This window comes from Micromonas commoda, chromosome 13 (genome assembly GCF_000090985.2).
Source record: "Micromonas commoda chromosome 13, complete sequence".
Lineage (NCBI taxonomy): Eukaryota > Viridiplantae > Chlorophyta > Mamiellophyceae > Mamiellales > Mamiellaceae > Micromonas > Micromonas commoda.
The window spans coordinates 731,495-747,876 of NC_013050.1; the positions used below are offsets into that span (position 1 = coordinate 731,495).

A 16,382-nucleotide genomic window follows, 5' to 3' on the forward strand; every position below is an offset into this window, starting at 1 on the left:
TCGTTGATCCCCGATTGCCCGAGCCCACTGGTTCGCAGTCTCGCCGATATGCTCTATTTTGAAATAAGAGCCGAAATATCCCCCGAACCGTGGTTTTCTCGAGTTATTTTCACGATTTTCGCGCAATTCGTTACACGCGGCCGAGATTGCGTCCGCGTCATCGCAGCCGCGAAAAAGCACGGTGCAGGTGAAAACTTTCCCCGCCGATTGATCCGGTTGTGCTGACGGGGTCTGGCGAAGTGGGGGCGCATTTGGTGCCGCGCAGACCCCGCAGCGGGATGTCCACTGCCGTTTCATCGATGTCAGCCGCGATCAGGGGCGCCCCCGTGCGCCCCCGGATCCATCGCGCCGCTCGTACCCCGGCGGCGCGCCCGCTCACGCGCGCGCGCGCCGTCGAAGCCCCCGCGCGGGCGGAGAAATCCACCAAACAATCCGGCAAGGGTTACCGCGTCGGCGTCGACACGCTCAACACCTTCCTCTTCCGCGAGGAGCAGCGCGGCGTGGTCAGCGGGGACCTCGCCATCATCGTCAACAACATCGCGGTGGCGTGTAAGAAGATCAGCAACCTCGTCGCCGTCGCGCCCATCCAGAACCTCACCGGCCTCGCCGGCAGCAGCAACGAGTCCGGCGACGAGCAGAAGAAGCTCGACGTCATCTCCAACGACATCTTCTGCGACGCCATGAGCGACACGTGCCGCGCCAACATGATCGTCACCGAGGAAGAAGACGTGCCCCTCCGCGTCGAGGCCATCTCCGGCGACTACATCGTCTGCTTCGACCCCATCGACGGCTCGTCCAACATCGACGCCGCCGTCACCACCGGCTCCATCTTTGGCATATACTCCTCGGGCGAGTGCCAGATCTTCGAACACGACAGCGTCGAGGAGGCGATGGAGAAGTGCGTGCTGAACGCGCGTAAATCCGGCGAGGAGCTCGTGTGCGCCGGGTACGTCATGTACTCATCGTCCACCGTCATGATGCTCACCGTCGGCGACGGCGTCTACGGCTTCACCTTGGACACCTCCACCGGCGAATACGTCCTCTCGCACGACGACGTCAAGATCCCGGACCCCGGCCAGCGGATCTACTCGGGAAACAACGGCAACGTCGACAAGTGGGCGCCCGAGATGAAAGCGTACGTGAGGTACCTGCAGCTCGGCGGCGCGGACAGGGCCAAGGGCCCGTATTCCTACCGATACATCGGCGCGCTCGTGGGCGATTTCCACCGAACGCTCCTGTACGGAGGCATCTGGCTGTACCCGCCGGATAAATCCGCGCCCCAGGGCAAGGCCCGGCTGCTGTACGAGGTGGCGCCGATGGGTTTCCTCGCGGAGCAGGCGGGCGGGATGGCCATGTGGGGCGAGTGCGCGGAGAAGCGCGTCATGGAGGTTGTCCCCGAGCAGATCCACCAGCGGTCGCCCATGTTTGTCGGATCGTCGAAGATGGTGAGGGAGCTCCAGGAGTTCTTGGAGGACCGCGCGCCGGTGTACAGGAACGGACCGCGGGACGAGCTCTGATTCGACGATGCGTTGCCAAGTGGTGAACGACGACGCGTGTACATTGACGGCGAGTGCCGCCGCGTCGACGATGAAGACCTCGTCGGCGGGGCGGACGCGCCCAACTTTTAGCCTAAATTTCCAAGAGTTTTTATGAGATTTTTGACACTGCTCTGACTGTGCTGTTGGGGGAACTTTGCTGTTTGAGTGGACGTTCCGTGAACCCGCGCGTAGAACGCGTCGCGACGTCGCGGTTGCAACATCGACGGCTGGCGTCCACGGAGAGTGCCGCAGTCGAGTCGAGTCCGCGCGCTTTTGACCATGCCGACCGTCGGATCGACCATCGTGCGCAGGCAGCGGACCGCCGCGCCTGCCGCCAAAAAGCTCGGCATCACCAAGCTCTCCGACACCGCCGCTTCGCGAGGTCCGGCCAGTGCGCGACGCCGCCCCTTCCGACCCACTCGATCCGATTTCAAACGCGCCAAACGTATCAAGAGACTAACGCGCGCACATTCATCGCAGGAACACGCGCGGAGGACGCCGACGGCGATCCTATCACCCCATCCCCGACGGTACGCGCGCGACTCGCTTCGATACGCCCGATGAGGCACCCGACCGTTGGCGCCCGACACGCCCGCCGCGGAAGGCGCCGACGCCGACGAGGGCCCGACGCTGACCCCGAATTCCGCCCTTGCTTCCATCGCAGGCTGTGCGTAGAGCGCCCGAGCCGTCACGATCGCCGGCGGAGGCCGAGCCGGTCAATCAGCGCGCGGGTGCGGACACCCCCCCCCGCCCGCGCCCACGCCCGGCACCGAGAAACGAACAATAACAATCCCACCCCGCTCCCTCCCTCTCGCGCTCACCGTCCCCGTCTCATCGCTCGCAGGGTACAACTCGCGCGGCCACGCGGTGTATCGCGCGAAGCATTTAAGCCCGCCCAAGCGATCCAGCCTGCAGGTGCGCTCTCCAACCTCCCCTCCACGGACCCGCCCCGTCCCGCCCCAGACTTTCGCTCACGAAGGATCCCAACCAACCCCCCGCGCGCAGGACTGGGACGAGTGGGGCGCGTTCGAGAACGAGGTCGCATCCGCGGTGACCTCCGTCGCGTCCACCGTGACCAACATGGTGGGCGGAGGCGGCAATCGCGGCGGGCAACCGCGTCGCTCACCCGCGGGTCGCGCGCCAGCCAGGGACCCCCAGGTGAGCCGAGGCGCGACGGATTCGACACCTCGAAACGCACCCGCCCGGATCGTTTTTTTCACCCTCCCTCCAGCCGTGGCTGACCGGACCTCACCCGACCTCTCCCGACCCGTCACGCGCAGGGCGCAGCCTCCGTGCAGGACTTCATGACCGCGACGGGCGCGGCGGACGTCGTCAACGTCGTCGGCCGCGCCGCCGCCTTCCTCGGCACCGCCATTGACAGCGCCATCGAGAACACCGCCGCCGTCGTCGAACACGCCGCCAAGCGAGCCGACCAGATGGCGTTCGCCAACTCTCCCAAGAACGGACCTACCCGCGATTCGCCCCGGTGGAGGCGGCACGGATCGAGCCCGGGTAAGGGCGCGCGGCTGTCTAACCTGTCTCCCAAGGCGATGAACAAGGGCGGATCGCGATTCGGCGGCGGTAAGGGTCACGGCTCGCCGGGGGGCGGCGCGAGGAGGAGCCCCGCGGGCAAGGGTCCATACAGGAGCCCCGGCGGGGCCGGCATCAGGGTGTTCCGCTCGCCCAGCCTGGCGTCCTCGGGGAAGAAGAGCAGGTCGCGGATGTCCGGGGAGTACGGCCGCGTCGACGCGATCCCGATGAAGACGGGGGACGACGCGCCCGGCGACGATGACTGGGGCTGGAACGCCAAGTCACCGACGGGGGAGGAAAAGACCCGCAACGTCGCCGCCGCCACCGCGCACCTTCGGCGTGAGCTCGCGGAGGTTCACACCGAGCGCGATGAGCTCAAGTCCGCCGTCGGGGCGCTGAACAGGCGGCTCAAGACACTCGCGGAGGAGCACGAGATGCTCAAGAAGCAGAACCTCGGCTTGCAGAAGCGCATGGCGGCGAGCCAGTACGAGAGTCAGGGCGGGGGATCCGACCCGCTCGCCGAACAGGTGCGGCACCAGCTGGAGCACCTGGTGATCGAAAAGGGTAAGCTGGCGCAGGAGAACGCCAGCCTGAGGCGGGAGTGCGAGTCCCTTCAGGAGCTGCTGATGTACTCCAACATGGCGTCGCAGGTTGAGTCGATGTACTCCTCGGGCGGGATCTTTGGGCACGCGTACGACGAGGAAGGAACCGACGACGACGACATCGACGTCGATAGGGTCGACGTCGATAGGGTCGATGGGGTCGCGGGGGAAGACGACGAGGCTTTCGAGACTGTCGCGCCACGAGCCGAGGAGGCTGACGACGCGCAGCCGCCGCCGCCGCGGGAGGAGGACGCCGAGGTCGCCGTCGCCGAGCCGCCGGCGGCGGAGTCGGAGCCCGTCGCGGAGGACGTCGCCGCCGACGCCGCCGACGCCGCCGCGGAGCCCGAGCCCGAGCCCGAGCCCGAGCCCGAGCCCGTCGTCGCGACCGCGACCGAGGAGGAACCCGAGGCTCCTGCGGAGGGCAAAAAGAAGCGAGGGGGCAAGAAGGGGAAGAAGGGTAAGCGGTGACGCGTTTTTCGACGACCGCGGTGCTATCTATCGACTATCCTCCACTTCCCCGCTCCCCTTCCGGGAACCACTCCTCCCCCCCTCGACCGCGCCGCCTCGACCCCTCCGCCTCGCGCCCTCCCGCCTCGCGCCCTCCGCACCGCGGTGATGAACGAGCGCTGGGGGCTCGTGACATCCTCGTCCACGCACAGGTTACAACACACGGCACCCTCCCCGTCCCCGTCCCCGTCCCCGTCCCCGTCCCCGTCCCCGTCCCCGTCCCCCGCCGCTGCCAACCCGTAGAGCATCACGCACCACAGCGCGTAGGAATCTATCCGCATCTTCCTCGCCTGGTCCTTCACGTGAAAACCAAACGCATCCGCTCGGCGCCGGCGGGGCAGACAACACGGACACAGCACGAGCGCGTGCGCCCCCGTTGCGCGCCACAGCTCCACGGCGCGTCTGGCGAGGTCGCCGCACAGGTGAACGCCGACGACCAGGCACTTACCCCCGTCGCGTTCCGCTTTGGCGACGGCGTCGACGACGGTACGCTTCGCCTCGTCGGTAAAGACATCCTCGAGGTGGAACGTGACGTTTCGCATGCTCGGATGCGCAAGGTGCGGGAGCTTCATCCTCGCGTCGGCGTCGCACATGTGAATCGTCGCGTCCGGGAACTCGTGCGCCAGGAGCATCGACAGGCACCCCCGGCCGCTGCACAGCTCCACGAACACCAGCCCCGCGCCCGTGCGGTGCGCGTCGGCGTCGTCGGCGGCGGCGGACGAGGGGAAGAGGCGCCGGACGCAGCGTCTGAGCTGCTCCAGCGCCGCCCACGATTCGATGAGCTCCTTCTTGCAGCGCGAGTAGCGCCGCCAGTAGTCGAACCGAACGTCCTCGAGCAGGGCGCGGCGCAGCGGGGTCGCGGCGAAGGCGCGAAGATGCGGATTTGTTATCTCGCCCTCGAGCGCGAAGTCGAGCGCAGCCTTCTTGCGGTTTAGGGCTGCACAGGGCGCGCGCGAAGCGTCGTGACCCTCCTCCGTGTCTTGACCCTCCTCCATGCCGTGACCCTCCTCCTGCCGTGACCTTCCTCCGCGCCCCAGCCGCTGTGGGTCTGGCTTTCGTCGCCGGACTCTTCCGAGACTTACGAAGGCACGAAGCTCTGCAGATCCGGAGCGAAAGTTGCGGGAAAAAACGGGGTGACGTCATTGTTCGTCGCACGCGACCATGCAGATGAGCGCATTCGCCGCTCGCGCCAACGCCGTTCTTCCCCCCGCGCTCGCCGCCCGATTCGGCTTCCATAAAGGCCGCGCCACAAAGCCCCGCAACATGTCCTCCAAGGCTGTTCCCGAGGGTCTCAGCGACGGCTGTAAGGGCGCTGAGGTGCCGGATGGCGTCAAGCTCCCGATCATGGCCGACGAGTCCGTCATGTGCCCCAAGGCGCACGGAACCACCGAGACCCCGGTGCAGCAGAACCTCCGATGGAACTGCGAGTGGAAGACCGCGGACAAGATCTGCTCCTTCAACCGACACTACGCCGAATACGCCGGGTATTGGGAGTCCACCAGCTTCCTCGACGAGGTCGACAGGGAGGGTGAGACCACCTATTACGACTCGGTCAGCGGTAAGCCCCTCTTCATCGCGCCCCGCGGGCGGAGCTTCGATGACTTCGTGAAAGAGTCCAAGTCGCACGGCTGGCCGAGCTTCAGGGACGAGGAGGTCGTCTGGGAGAACGTGCGATGCCTCAAGGACGGCGAGGCCATCTCGCTGGCGGGCACCCACCTGGGGCACAACCTTCCCGACAAGAAGGGGAACCGGTACTGCATCAACCTCGTGTCCGTCGCGGGCCGACCGATGTGACGAGATGGACGAGAGAAGAGAGAGGCGTGTTTGTCTGGAGCTGCCGCGTGTAATGCAAGACGAGGTCTGAGAGAGCAGTCGTCAGCCCCGCCATCGCGGGCGGGAAATTTTTTGTCCAGCCAAGTGGATCCAGTCGCTTCCCTGAACGCTGAACTCGAGCCGGGTGATCCACTCGTTTGCCCCGTCAGCAGAGGAGCCAATTCTTCAGGGTTGCCGCATTCGCGCGCGCGCCCACGGGCCCGTGCCATCGAGTCTTCGACCGCGCGTGGCCGCATCCGCGATGATTGTCGCCACTACCACTCAGGCTGTCGCCCTCGGCGGCGCCCGCGCCGTCCTTCGGGGGCGTCGTCTCCCATCCAACCGCGGGAGCAGTAAAGTAATCCAAAAAGCCCCCGCCGTAAAGCCCCGCCGTAACGCGGTCGTGACCAGCGCTTCGGCCATCGGGACCAACCTGACGACCTGGCTCCTCAGGCAGGAGATGGAGCGCAAGATCGACGGGGAGCTCGCGGTGGTCCTATCCTCCGTCTCCATCGCTTGCAAGAGGGTGCGATCTCGATATCCCACCGCCGCCCGCGCGCCCGCGCGACCAATTCGCCCAACCCCCGAGAAGAATCCCTCCGCGGATGACGATCATCGTCAATCCCTAACGAACCGCTCGGTTCCGGAACCGACCCCTGACGCCGCGATTCACACCCTTCTCTTCCCACAGATCGCCAGCCTGGTTCAAAAGGCGGGCATCTCCGGCATGACCGGCGCGGCCGGCGCCGTGAACGTCCAGGGCGAGGACCAGAAGAAGCTCGACGTCGTCAGCAACGAGATCTTCTGCGAGGTTCTGCGAACCTCCGGGAGGACCGGCGTGATCGCGTCCGAGGAGGAGGACACGCCGGTGGCGGTCGAGGAGACGTACAACGGCAACTACGTCGTCGTCTTCGACCCACTCGACGGCTCCTCCAACATCGACGCCGCGGTGTCCACCGGTTCCATCTTCGGCGTGTACTCGTCCGATCAATCATGCGTCCCCGACTGGGGCGCCGACGACGAGGGCGTGGTGCAGGAGAAGTGCATCACGAACGTGTGCCAGCCGGGTAACAACCTCCTCGCGGCCGGGTACTGCATGTACTCATCGTCCTGCATCCTCATGCTCACCGTCGGCCACGGCGTCTACGGCTTCACCCTGGACCCGTCCATCGGCGAGTTCGTCTTGTCCCACGAGGACGTCAAGATCCCGGAGAAGGGGAAGATCTACTCCTTCAACGAGGGCAACTACGTCAACTGGGAGCCCGGACTCAAGGAGTACATGGACGCGCTGAAAAAAGGCGGGCACACCGAGGACGGCAAGCCCTACTCCGCGAGGTACATCGGAAGCCTCGTGGGCGACTTTCACCGCACGATGCTCTACGGCGGCATCTACGGGTACCCCGGGGATGCGAAAAACGCAAACGGCAAGCTGCGCTTACTGTACGAGTGCGCCCCGATGAGCTTCATCGCCGAGCAGGCTGGCGGGATGGGCAGCACCGGGCGGGGGCGGGTGCTGGACATTCGACCGGAGGAGGTGCACCAGCGCGTGCCGTTCTACACGGGAAGCAGGGAGGAGGTGCAGTATCTCGAGTCCTTCCTGCAGGAGGCGTGAGTGGCGGCTTGGGCGAAGAATTTGAGTGTGACGGGCGCGACCCGAAAGGCGAGGAGTGCGAGGGGATCGCGTGAGCGTGTATGATAAAAAGCTTTCAATCGAGACCGCCCTCTGCCCCGATCGATCGATCGGGCCCATGAGGGCGCTCGAAACGACGACGCGTGACGGTAGCGGCGAGTAGGCGGCGGTCCACCGCGCGTTGAATATTCACTCCAGAAAAACCAACAACGTCCAAGCGATCATCCACTATCAGCCATTTCCGGCTCCCAAACAGTGCCAAAAATGAGCGAGCCCGGGAGCCCGGCCACGCCCGCGCCCAAGGGGGGCAGGTCCCCGGGGTCGACCATGAAAAAGACGGCGACCCCGGGCGCCAGCAACGACATGGCGGTCCACGGCGTCTTCTCCTACCCCGGATCCACCAACGTCGGCACGGAATACACCTCGAAGCACGGTACGCGCCCAGCCCCGCCAAGATTCACGCGCGATCCTCGATTTAGACGCAATTAAACCGACTGACCCGGTCCCCGCTCCCGCATCCGCAGCCCTCCCCGAACGATACAAGGGCCTGCAGATGACCCCTGGCGAGCGTAAGAGCGGCAAGAACAACGACAGCTGGTTCGACACCGAGGTCAAGCGCTTCGGCGAGGACGAGCCCTACATCGATCCCGACCCGGGCATCCCCGAGATCCCGGGCAAAGAGCAGAGGGTGCGCGAGCTGGAGGCCATCAAGAAGCGGGTGTCCGCCAAGGGGTGGTTCCCGGCGGGGCGAATGAACCCGGAGGCGCCGAAGCCACGCATGGGCCCGCACTACGCCAACATGAACGAAGGGGACGGAGAGGAGGGCAAGTACGTTCCCATGCCCCGCGGGCTCTACACCCAACCGCCCAAGAGGGGCTCGTACAACCAACCCGGGATCCTCATCGGCGAATCGATCCGAAACGCGCCGCCGTCCTCGCCGGTGGTGGTGCGCGAACGGAAGGTGAAGGTGGCGCACGTGAAGGTGCGCGTGAACACCAAGGAGAAGAAGGCGGCCGCCGAGGAGGGTGCCGAGGAGGAGGGGGGCGACGAGAAGAAGGAGGAGGAGAAGAAAGAGGAGGCGACTCCCGCGAAGCAGAAGGCTCCGTCGCCGGATCGGCCGTGGCGGACGCCGTCCAAGGTCAAGCCGCTCTCGCCCCAAAAGGACTACAACGAGATGATGAAGGACAAGCTCGCGGCTGCGTCGGCGGCGAACAAGCTGAGGAAAGAGGAGGAGGCCAAGGCGAAACCGCAGGCGCCGCCGGATGAGTACCAGCCGTCCAAGATGCTCAACCGAAAGATAATCGCCGACGCCAGGGCGGCGCTGACGCTCAGCGGGCCCTTCGTCGCGGTGGGCGGTTGCAAGTCGGAGACGCTGCCAAACGGCATATTCGACGACATGGGCGAGCTGTACGAGTACAACCCCGGGGATTGGTACGAGGAGCCGCCGCCGCCGCAGAAACCCGATCCGCTCGCGCCAAAACCCAAACCGTTCAAACCCGCGGGGATCAAGCAGCGACCCGTCAAGTCCGATTACGTCCCGAACCCGGGGGGTAAGCGGGGTGCCGAGGCAGGCAAGGCGAGGCGCGCGGAGGTGGCGGCGCGGCGGTTGGCCAACGCGCCGAGGGGCGCGTGGAAGCCCGGAAGCGGCGGCGCGCCGAAGAGTTTGCCGGTGAAGACGTTCGGCAAGTTCGACCCGGGTCCGTTTCCGAATCCGGTGAGTTTGAGGAACACCCAGTACGTGCAGTGACTGTGCGCGCGCGTCGTCCGTCGTTCGGGTTTCGACCGAGCACGCGCCGGGGCTTCGCCGCGTCGTCTCCTTTGCGACCACTTACGCGTCGGCGGCTGTATTCTTATCGAGTCGAGTTTTTGACAAATCTAATTAGAGTAAGTGTGAACAGGTGACGTCATTTCCTTCCGTCGCCATGTCTTCGTCAACGCGGCTGTCCTCCTCGCTCGCGTCGACGCGGGTCGTCGCGCCCTCTTCCGCTCGCCTCGCGCGTCGCGCCTCCGCGTCCGCGCGGTGCGTCGCCGAGGCCGGCGGCACCATCAGGAGGGAGGTGTTGGACCGGAGTCAACGGACGAAGATAAACACCGTGGACGATCGAAACTGGTACTCGCAGCCGAGGCTGTGCACGCACGTCGACGACGAGTTCCTCGCGCAGCTCACGCAGCTGTACCGCGAGCGGATCCCCGCCGGGGGTAAGGTGCTGGACATGTGCAGCTCGTGGATCAGCCACCTGCCGCCGGAGGTGGAGTACTCCGAGGTGGTGGGCCACGGCCTTAACGCGGAGGAGCTCGGGAAGAATCGCAGGTTGAGCCGCTTCTTCGTCAAGAACCTCAACGAGAACCCGACGTTCGCCGCGGAGGATCAGACGTACGACGCGGTGCTGTGCTGCGTGAGCGTGCAGTACCTGCAGAGGCCCGAGGAGGTCTTCGCCGAGGTCTACCGCGTGCTCAAGCCCGGAGGCGTGTTCATCGTGTCATTCTCCAATCGGATGTTCTACGAGAAGGCCATCTCGGCGTGGCGCGACGGCACCGGATTCAGCAGGGCGCAGCTGGTGAAGCAGTACTTTCAGTGCGTCAGCGGGTTCACCAAGGCGGAGGTCATCACGGAGGTTGGCGTGGAGCCCGACGACTCCGTCTTCGGCAAGCTCAAGAGGTTCATGAAGCGGTCGAGCTCCGATCCCTTCTACGCGGTGGTGGGGTACAGAAACTACAGGCGCATCGACGCATAGGCGAATATAGGCCACCTGCTCACGCTTATTCCGATTGTTCGTGCGGGTCTCTTCAATCGGTACCCTTTCGCATCGCCTCGAACTTGGCCCTCACCTCCGCGTTGAGCTCCGGATCTTCGTCAAACGCCGGAGTCTCGTCGTCGTCGTCGTCCCCATACTCCCCGTCCTCCTCCCCGTCCTCCCCCGAGAGGTAGCCGGCTCCGCCGCCCGCCGAGTACCCGCGAGAAAGAACCCGATCCGCGTCCGCCGGCACGAGCGCGCGCAAAAAGTCGAGCACCCCGCGCCACGCCCCGGGCCCCCGAGCTCCCTCGATCCCGTCCCTCCGCAACCCCGCGAGCCCCCGAAGAAAAACCCCATCCTCGACTTGGCCGCCGCCCCGCCACGCCGTCGACCGATCGCGATCCAGCACGCGCTCCGCCCACTCGCTCATCGCGCCCGCGCAGTCCGCGAACGCCACGCACGCGTCCGACGCCAGCGTCTCCTCCGCGTGCCCCCTGTCGGTCCCCTCCATCGCGTTCCTCAGCACCGCGCAAACGGCGGTGACCACGCCGCACGCCTCCTCGACGTCGACACCCCCTTCGTCGTCGGTGACTCGGTCGACGAGGGAGGCGAGCGCGGCGGGACCCCGCGCGCGCTCGAACGCCTCGAGCCCGTGCGGATCTTCCGTGCTCTGAAGCAGGTACGGGAGGAGGAACCGGGTGGTGAGCGCGGCGGCGGCGGCGTCGACGCTGAGCGACGTCCCGGGTTCCGTTCCCGGGTCGGCCACGCCGCCTTTGTTTTTTTTGAAACCCCCAGCCCCGGGGGGCGCGAGGAGCGCGGGAAGGAGCGCGTCGACGCGAGGCGCGTGCGGGTCGGGGAGCTCCGCGAGGAACGCGCCCAACGCCCGCGTCGCCGCGAGCGTCGTCTCGGGATCGGGGCCCGGCCAGTCACCGCCGGAGAGCTCTTCCACCGCGCCCGTCTTCGTCGCCTCCGCGGCGTTTTCCAGGTACTCGAGCAGGAGACCGGCGACGTCGCACAGCGAACGCACCGCCGACTGCGCCGTCTCCGCCGACAGGAGACCGCCATTACCACCACCACCACCGCCGCCTCCTCCTGCTGCTGCCGCTTCGACCTCGTCGTCCGCGGCTTGAGCATCCGCCGCGAGCGCCGCCACCAGCCTCTCGAAGAGCACCAGGGGAACCGGCAGGCTCGACCTCGCGCGACGTCTAAGCTCGACGTCGTCGCGGGAAACGTCGTGGAGGAGCACCGCGCACTCCACGCGCGTCAGCTCCAGCGCCAAACGGAAGAACGGAACGCCCGTCGTCTTCGCCGCCTTGGCGCGATTCGCCGGCGCCTGTCTGTTGAGCGCGCCGAGGTCGTCGCCGCACAGCCACCGGGGACCTGCCAAATCCGCCGCGGCGGAGCACAGGTCGAGCGCGGCGTGACGCATCTCTCGCGTCGCCTTGGAGCGCATCACGGCGCTCAGACCGCCGCGCAAGTCGTCAAGCCACCCGCCACCCGCTGCGCCCATCGTCATTCCCGATCGTGCCGACCGCGCGATTCTCGCCAGTTCCGTCGGCCAATCCCCCTCGGGCCGCCTCGCCGGCGCGAACGACATCGCGAGCACCAGGCATCGAAGCGACTCGATCTGCTCGGGCCTCCCGGCACGGGACGCGAGCGTCCACGTCAGCGACGGCATCGCGTCGGCGACGGCGCGCGCGCGAGGGTTGTGCTTGGGTTTGTGCCTGGGTTTGGCGATGGCGACCCTGGCGCCGGGCCGGGACTTGACGGTTCTTGGGTCCTTGGATGAGTGACCCGATGAGTCGCGCACGTGGAGGGGCTCCGACGCGGCGTGCGACTCCAGCAGCTGCCCGAGGAGCTGGATCGAGCGGAGCACCGCGTCGTTCGGCCCGAGTGAGGAGGAGTCCGAGGAAGGTCGATCGTCGTCGTCGTCGTCGTCGCCAGATCCGTCGGCGGCGTCTTTGACGGCGGCGACGACCGCCGCCGCCGCCGCCGCGACGAGGCCGAGTGATCCGGCGACCGCCTCCGCCTCCTCCCCCCCCGCGGCGATGACCGCAGCGCACGCCTCGCACGCGTCGCCGACCGCGGTCACGGGCAGGTCCGCGTACCTGTTCGCGCGTCGCATGGCGGCTGCGAAGATTGGGATGCGCTCCTGGAACGACGGGTCGGCGGCGACGTCGGGGGATCGGGTCAGCGCGGCGCACACGGCGAGCGCGAGCGCGTGCGACGCCGTGACCTGCTCCGCCTTGGTTTCCCGCTCCTCGTCGCCCATCGCCATCATCAACCCGTCGTCCAACCCGTCGTCCTCGCCCTCCTTGGCGGTGTTCACCACGGCGGTGGCGCGGAGCATGGAGGTGAGGAATCGGCCGAATCCCTCAGCCTCGGAGACGGCGCGAAGGGACTCCGGATCGAGCCCGTGGACGAGCTTGGTGACGAGGACCATGCCCATGAACTTGCGCTCGCGACTCTCGCTGGACAGGAGCCCGACGCACTCCGCGAGCGTGACGTCATGGTCGCCCATCTCAGCCCCCCACCCGCCGCCCCGCGCGAGATCTCAACTGCCGCGAACTCGTTGGCCGGTTGTCCTCTCGATGAAGCAGACAGGAGGTGCCGAAGTTTCTCTCGGAACCGCCATCAGTCCTCGGGGCGCGCCCCTTTCCACCGATGGGGCGGTGGCTGCGTGACGTCGGTCCGGACTTGCTGGTCCTGGCCGTCGCCACCGCGCACGTCCTGCTCACCCCTTACGCCAAAGTGGAGGAGAGCTTCAACCTCCAGGCGACGCACGACTTCCTCCATCACGGGTTCCACTGGGCGCGCTTCGATCATCACGAGTTTCCCGGGGTGGTGCCCCGGACCTTCCTCGGCGCCGCGGCGCTCTCCGCGGCGACGTGGCCGGTCAAGGCGCTCGTGCTGGACGGCACGCATCACGCGAACACCAAGATTGACGGGCAGATCGCGGCGAGGATCGCGCTCGCCGCCGCCGTCGTCACGTCCCTGGCTCGGTTCCGACGCGCCGTGCGGATGCATCTGGGAGAGGGCGCGGCCCTGGCGTTCGCCATCCTGACCGCCACGCAGTTCCACCCGACGTTCTACGCGTCGCGCACGCTCCCGAACATCTTCGCGGCGGTGCTCGTCACCTTCGGCCTCGGCGATTGGCTCGAGGCGTGCGCGCGACGAACGGCCGGCGGGCGGGGAGGGTCCGACTTACGAGTCGCCGAACGACGGGCCACGCAGCTGTCCAAACGCGCGACGTGCCTCATCGCGTGCGCGACTGTCATCTTCCGATGCGACGTCGCGATGCTCCTGGCGCCCGTCGGGGTGCACGTCCTCGCGACGCGTCAGCAAACTTTGGCCGGGGCGGTGTGGTGGGGCGCGCGCTGCGTGGCGATCGCGCTGTGCGCCACGGTCGTCTTCGACACCATCGCGTGGCGACCGCCGGATGGGTTCGAGGCGGGGCCGTTTTGGCGCGGACATCGCGGGGTGATGTGGCCGGAAGGGGGCGTGCTGTGGTTCAACACCGTGGAGAACAGGAGCGCGGAGTGGGGCACGTCCCCGGCGCACTGGTACTTCACTTCCGCGCTGCCCAGGTCGCTGCTGCTGGCGTACCCCCTCTCGTTCGTGGTGAGCTCGACGCGACCGGACCGCCCGTCGCTCCGCCCTCGCCTTTCATTTTGGATTTTTTTTTGGGGTCGCGATTCGTCCCGTCCTCCGTCGTTCGCTCGTTCGCCGACCGCTGACACGACCGTCTCTCCGTCTCCCCGTCTCCCCAGGGCGCCGCGATGGAACGTAGGGCACGACCCGCGCTGACATGCGCGTGCTTCTTCGTGGCAATCTACTCGCTCCTGCCCCACAAGGAGCTCAGGTTCGTCCTTCCGGCGACGCCCCTGTTCAACGCGTGCGCCGCCGTCGCCGTCGACCGATGCGTCTTTCGGGCCCTGCCTGGCGCGTCCGCCAATAGGAAGAAGACCGACGGCGACACGTCGGATGACACGTCAGCAGCGACACGTCGGATGAAGGGTGCCGTGCCGACGCGAGTGCTGCCCGCGCTCGCCGTGTTTGGGTTATGGGCTCTGAGCGTCGCGGCGCACTTTGTGTTTGCCATCGCCGCGCGAAAAAACTACCCCGGCGGCGTCGCCTTCGCCAGGTTGCACGCGCGCGATCGCGAAGGTCGGGGGTTCGATCCCGGGTCAGTGCACGTCGACGTGGCCGCCGCGATGACGGGCGTGTCTCGCTTCGGCGAGTCCGCGGACGATGGCGCGGGGTGGGTCTACTCCAAGGAGGAAGGGTTAGCGCCGAGCGAGCTGGCTTCGAGGGGTTTCCAGTACCTCGTGTCGGGGTCGGGCTCGGTGCCGGGGTACGAGGTGGTGGAGGCTGTGGAGGGGTTTAAGGGTCTGGCGGTGACGCCAACGCGGTGGCCGGTGGTGCGCGCGCGGACGGAGCCGATGATTTGGCTGCACAGGCGTCTCGTGGACGACGATGAAGACGACGGGGAGGGTGAGGCACCGTAAGTGTTTTAGGCCCTGGGCCAGTCATTTTTCCAGTTGTAGTCAGCCAGTCCTGTCTCGCACATAAAAAACTCCCAAAAGAAGGGGGAAGAAGCGCGAAATCGACATTCTCCCGCGATACGCGCGCGCCCGCGACATTCGCCGCGCGTTTCGACCCGCGTCGACCGAGCTCGTCACCGTTTGCCGCGCGAGGCTTCGAACGGCGAGAGGCGCAGGAACGTAAGAGGTGGACGAGCGCTGAGAGACGTCGGCGCGAGATGGCTTCCGGGATCCGCAACGTCGGGCACAACTACGATATGGCCACCCGGCCCGTGGCGGGCAGCAAGGGCCGGGGCCTGATGAACCCGACGGAGAGGGACCGCGATCGACCGTCGCCCATCCTCCGCGATCTCGGCAAGGACGGATGGCACGGAAAGTGAGTGACGCTCCCCTCGCCCGCGCCGCCTCCCCGCCGTCTTTCCCCTCGCGCGTCTCGGGACGCGTGCGTTGACTTTTTAGGATCCCCCCCCGCCTCGGAGCTTGCGAATCGAGACCGACGCGCGATCCGCGACCGTTCGACCCGCGACTGACGCTCCGTCCGCGCCCGCGTCCGACCGCCCGCCCTTTCCTAGGTACCGCGAGCCCGCCGGCCTGCCCCCGTCGACCTCCCCGTGGGCGCGGGACGACCAGCCTCCGGAGATGATGGACGGCGTGCAGTTCCAGACGCGCCGCGCCAAGGGGGAGCTCTCCAGGAACGACATTTACTTTGAGGAGCCCTGGGGAACCACGGAGAAGGAGGAGGACCGCGTCAAGGGCGTGCCGCCGCCGGGTTTCTTCGGCAACGGATGGAAGCACCCGGAACGACCGCCCCGGCCGGTGGACTACTCGAACCTCCCCTACGGCACGCGCCTCACCGTCGAGTCCCGACCCCCGCCCGCGCTCAAGCCCAACCAGGAGCGACCCAAGCTGGAGGAGGTCGGCGTCGACCCCAGGTTCAGGCTCAGGTCCACCGCGCAGGCGTTCAACGAGGTTCGCCCGGGCGAAAACGCCGGTCCGTTCGCCCCGGATGCGAAGAAGAAGTACCTCGCCGAGCTCAAGCTTCAGATGGACGGCCAGAAGGCGAACAGGCGCATGGAGCACCTCCAGCACTTTGGGTGGGACGTGGGGTCCAAGCCGGATCCGCGGCGCGAGCTCTTCGCGCAGTTTGATCAGGACGGCAGCGGCACGATCGACATCATGGAGCTGCGACAGGTCATGCGCCACCCCAAGGTGCGCGCGGCGTTCAAGATGTCCGGCGACGGGAAGGATCAGCTCACCGAGGAGGAGATCGACGCCTTCGCGGCGGAGATGGACAAGGATGGCGACGGGGAGATCTCGTACGACGAATTTATCGCGGCGATGAACAGAAAGGAGAAGGAGGCGAACAAGGATTTCTTCAAGCTGAGACGGTCGCAGCTCGGTCTGGCGGGGAGCGACGTGATCGGGACCGCGGTGAAGCACACGGAGACCGCGCTCAAGGCGTCTCGCTGAGGCGAGGAGAATTT

General features: G+C 66.9%; 10 protein-coding genes across 10 annotated transcripts; 8 read left to right on the forward strand and 2 right to left on the reverse strand.

Moving 5' to 3' along the window:
- Positions 1 to 299: 299 nt before the first annotated feature.
- On the forward strand, positions 300 to 1,517 carry FBPASE_3 (Fructose-1,6-bisphosphatase; the record flags this gene model as incomplete). The annotated part of the gene is made up of 1 exon (XM_002505519.1): positions 300 to 1,517. The coding sequence occupies one exon, from the start codon at positions 300 to 302 to the stop codon at positions 1,515 to 1,517; it is 1,218 nt and encodes a 405-aa protein (XP_002505565.1).
- A 1,325-nt stretch (positions 1,518 to 2,842) lies between these two features.
- MICPUN_103877 (predicted protein) lies at positions 2,843 to 4,138 on the forward strand (the record flags this gene model as incomplete). The annotated part of the gene is made up of 1 exon (XM_002505520.1): positions 2,843 to 4,138. One exon carries the CDS (start codon positions 2,843 to 2,845, stop codon positions 4,136 to 4,138), a length of 1,296 nt encoding a protein of 431 aa, XP_002505566.1.
- Positions 4,139 to 4,161: 23 nt separating this feature from the next.
- MICPUN_63732 (predicted protein) lies at positions 4,162 to 5,172 on the reverse strand (the record flags this gene model as incomplete). Its single annotated transcript, XM_002505759.1, has 1 exon — positions 4,162 to 5,172. One exon carries the CDS (start codon positions 5,170 to 5,172, stop codon positions 4,162 to 4,164), a length of 1,011 nt encoding a protein of 336 aa, XP_002505805.1.
- A 349-nt stretch (positions 5,173 to 5,521) lies between these two features.
- Positions 5,522 to 5,971, forward strand: MICPUN_103878 (predicted protein; the record flags this gene model as incomplete). Its single annotated transcript, XM_002505521.1, has 1 exon — positions 5,522 to 5,971. One exon carries the CDS (start codon positions 5,522 to 5,524, stop codon positions 5,969 to 5,971), a length of 450 nt encoding a protein of 149 aa, XP_002505567.1.
- A 478-nt stretch (positions 5,972 to 6,449) lies between these two features.
- Positions 6,450 to 7,601, forward strand: FBPASE_1 (Fructose-1,6-bisphosphatase; the record flags this gene model as incomplete). The annotated part of the gene is made up of 2 exons (XM_002505522.1): positions 6,450 to 6,515; positions 6,681 to 7,601. The coding sequence occupies 2 exons, from the start codon at positions 6,450 to 6,452 to the stop codon at positions 7,599 to 7,601; spliced, it is 987 nt and encodes a 328-aa protein (XP_002505568.1).
- Positions 7,602 to 7,883: 282 nt separating this feature from the next.
- On the forward strand, positions 7,884 to 9,366 carry MICPUN_63735 (predicted protein; the record flags this gene model as incomplete). Its single annotated transcript, XM_002505523.1, has 2 exons — positions 7,884 to 8,052; positions 8,144 to 9,366. The coding sequence occupies 2 exons, from the start codon at positions 7,884 to 7,886 to the stop codon at positions 9,364 to 9,366; spliced, it is 1,392 nt and encodes a 463-aa protein (XP_002505569.1).
- Positions 9,367 to 9,541: 175 nt separating this feature from the next.
- MICPUN_98263 (predicted protein) lies at positions 9,542 to 10,354 on the forward strand (the record flags this gene model as incomplete). Its single annotated transcript, XM_002505524.1, has 2 exons — positions 9,542 to 9,549; positions 9,670 to 10,354. 2 exons carry the CDS (start codon positions 9,542 to 9,544, stop codon positions 10,352 to 10,354), a joined length of 693 nt encoding a protein of 230 aa, XP_002505570.1.
- A 52-nt stretch (positions 10,355 to 10,406) lies between these two features.
- MICPUN_103881 (predicted protein) lies at positions 10,407 to 12,875 on the reverse strand (the record flags this gene model as incomplete). The annotated part of the gene is made up of 1 exon (XM_002505760.1): positions 10,407 to 12,875. One exon carries the CDS (start codon positions 12,873 to 12,875, stop codon positions 10,407 to 10,409), a length of 2,469 nt encoding a protein of 822 aa, XP_002505806.1.
- A 143-nt stretch (positions 12,876 to 13,018) lies between these two features.
- On the forward strand, positions 13,019 to 14,924 carry MICPUN_63738 (glycosyltransferase family 22 protein; the record flags this gene model as incomplete). Its single annotated transcript, XM_002505525.1, has 2 exons — positions 13,019 to 13,975; positions 14,125 to 14,924. The coding sequence occupies 2 exons, from the start codon at positions 13,019 to 13,021 to the stop codon at positions 14,860 to 14,862; spliced, it is 1,695 nt and encodes a 564-aa protein (XP_002505571.1). The 3' UTR covers positions 14,863 to 14,924.
- Positions 14,925 to 16,023: 1,099 nt separating this feature from the next.
- Positions 16,024 to 16,248, forward strand: MICPUN_77142 (predicted protein; the record flags this gene model as incomplete). The annotated part of the gene is made up of 2 exons (XM_002505526.1): positions 16,024 to 16,107; positions 16,144 to 16,248. Coding segments are annotated over 2 exons (189 nt in total), but the record flags the coding sequence as incomplete, so codon positions are not given.
- Between the last annotated feature and the right edge of the window lie 134 nt (positions 16,249 to 16,382).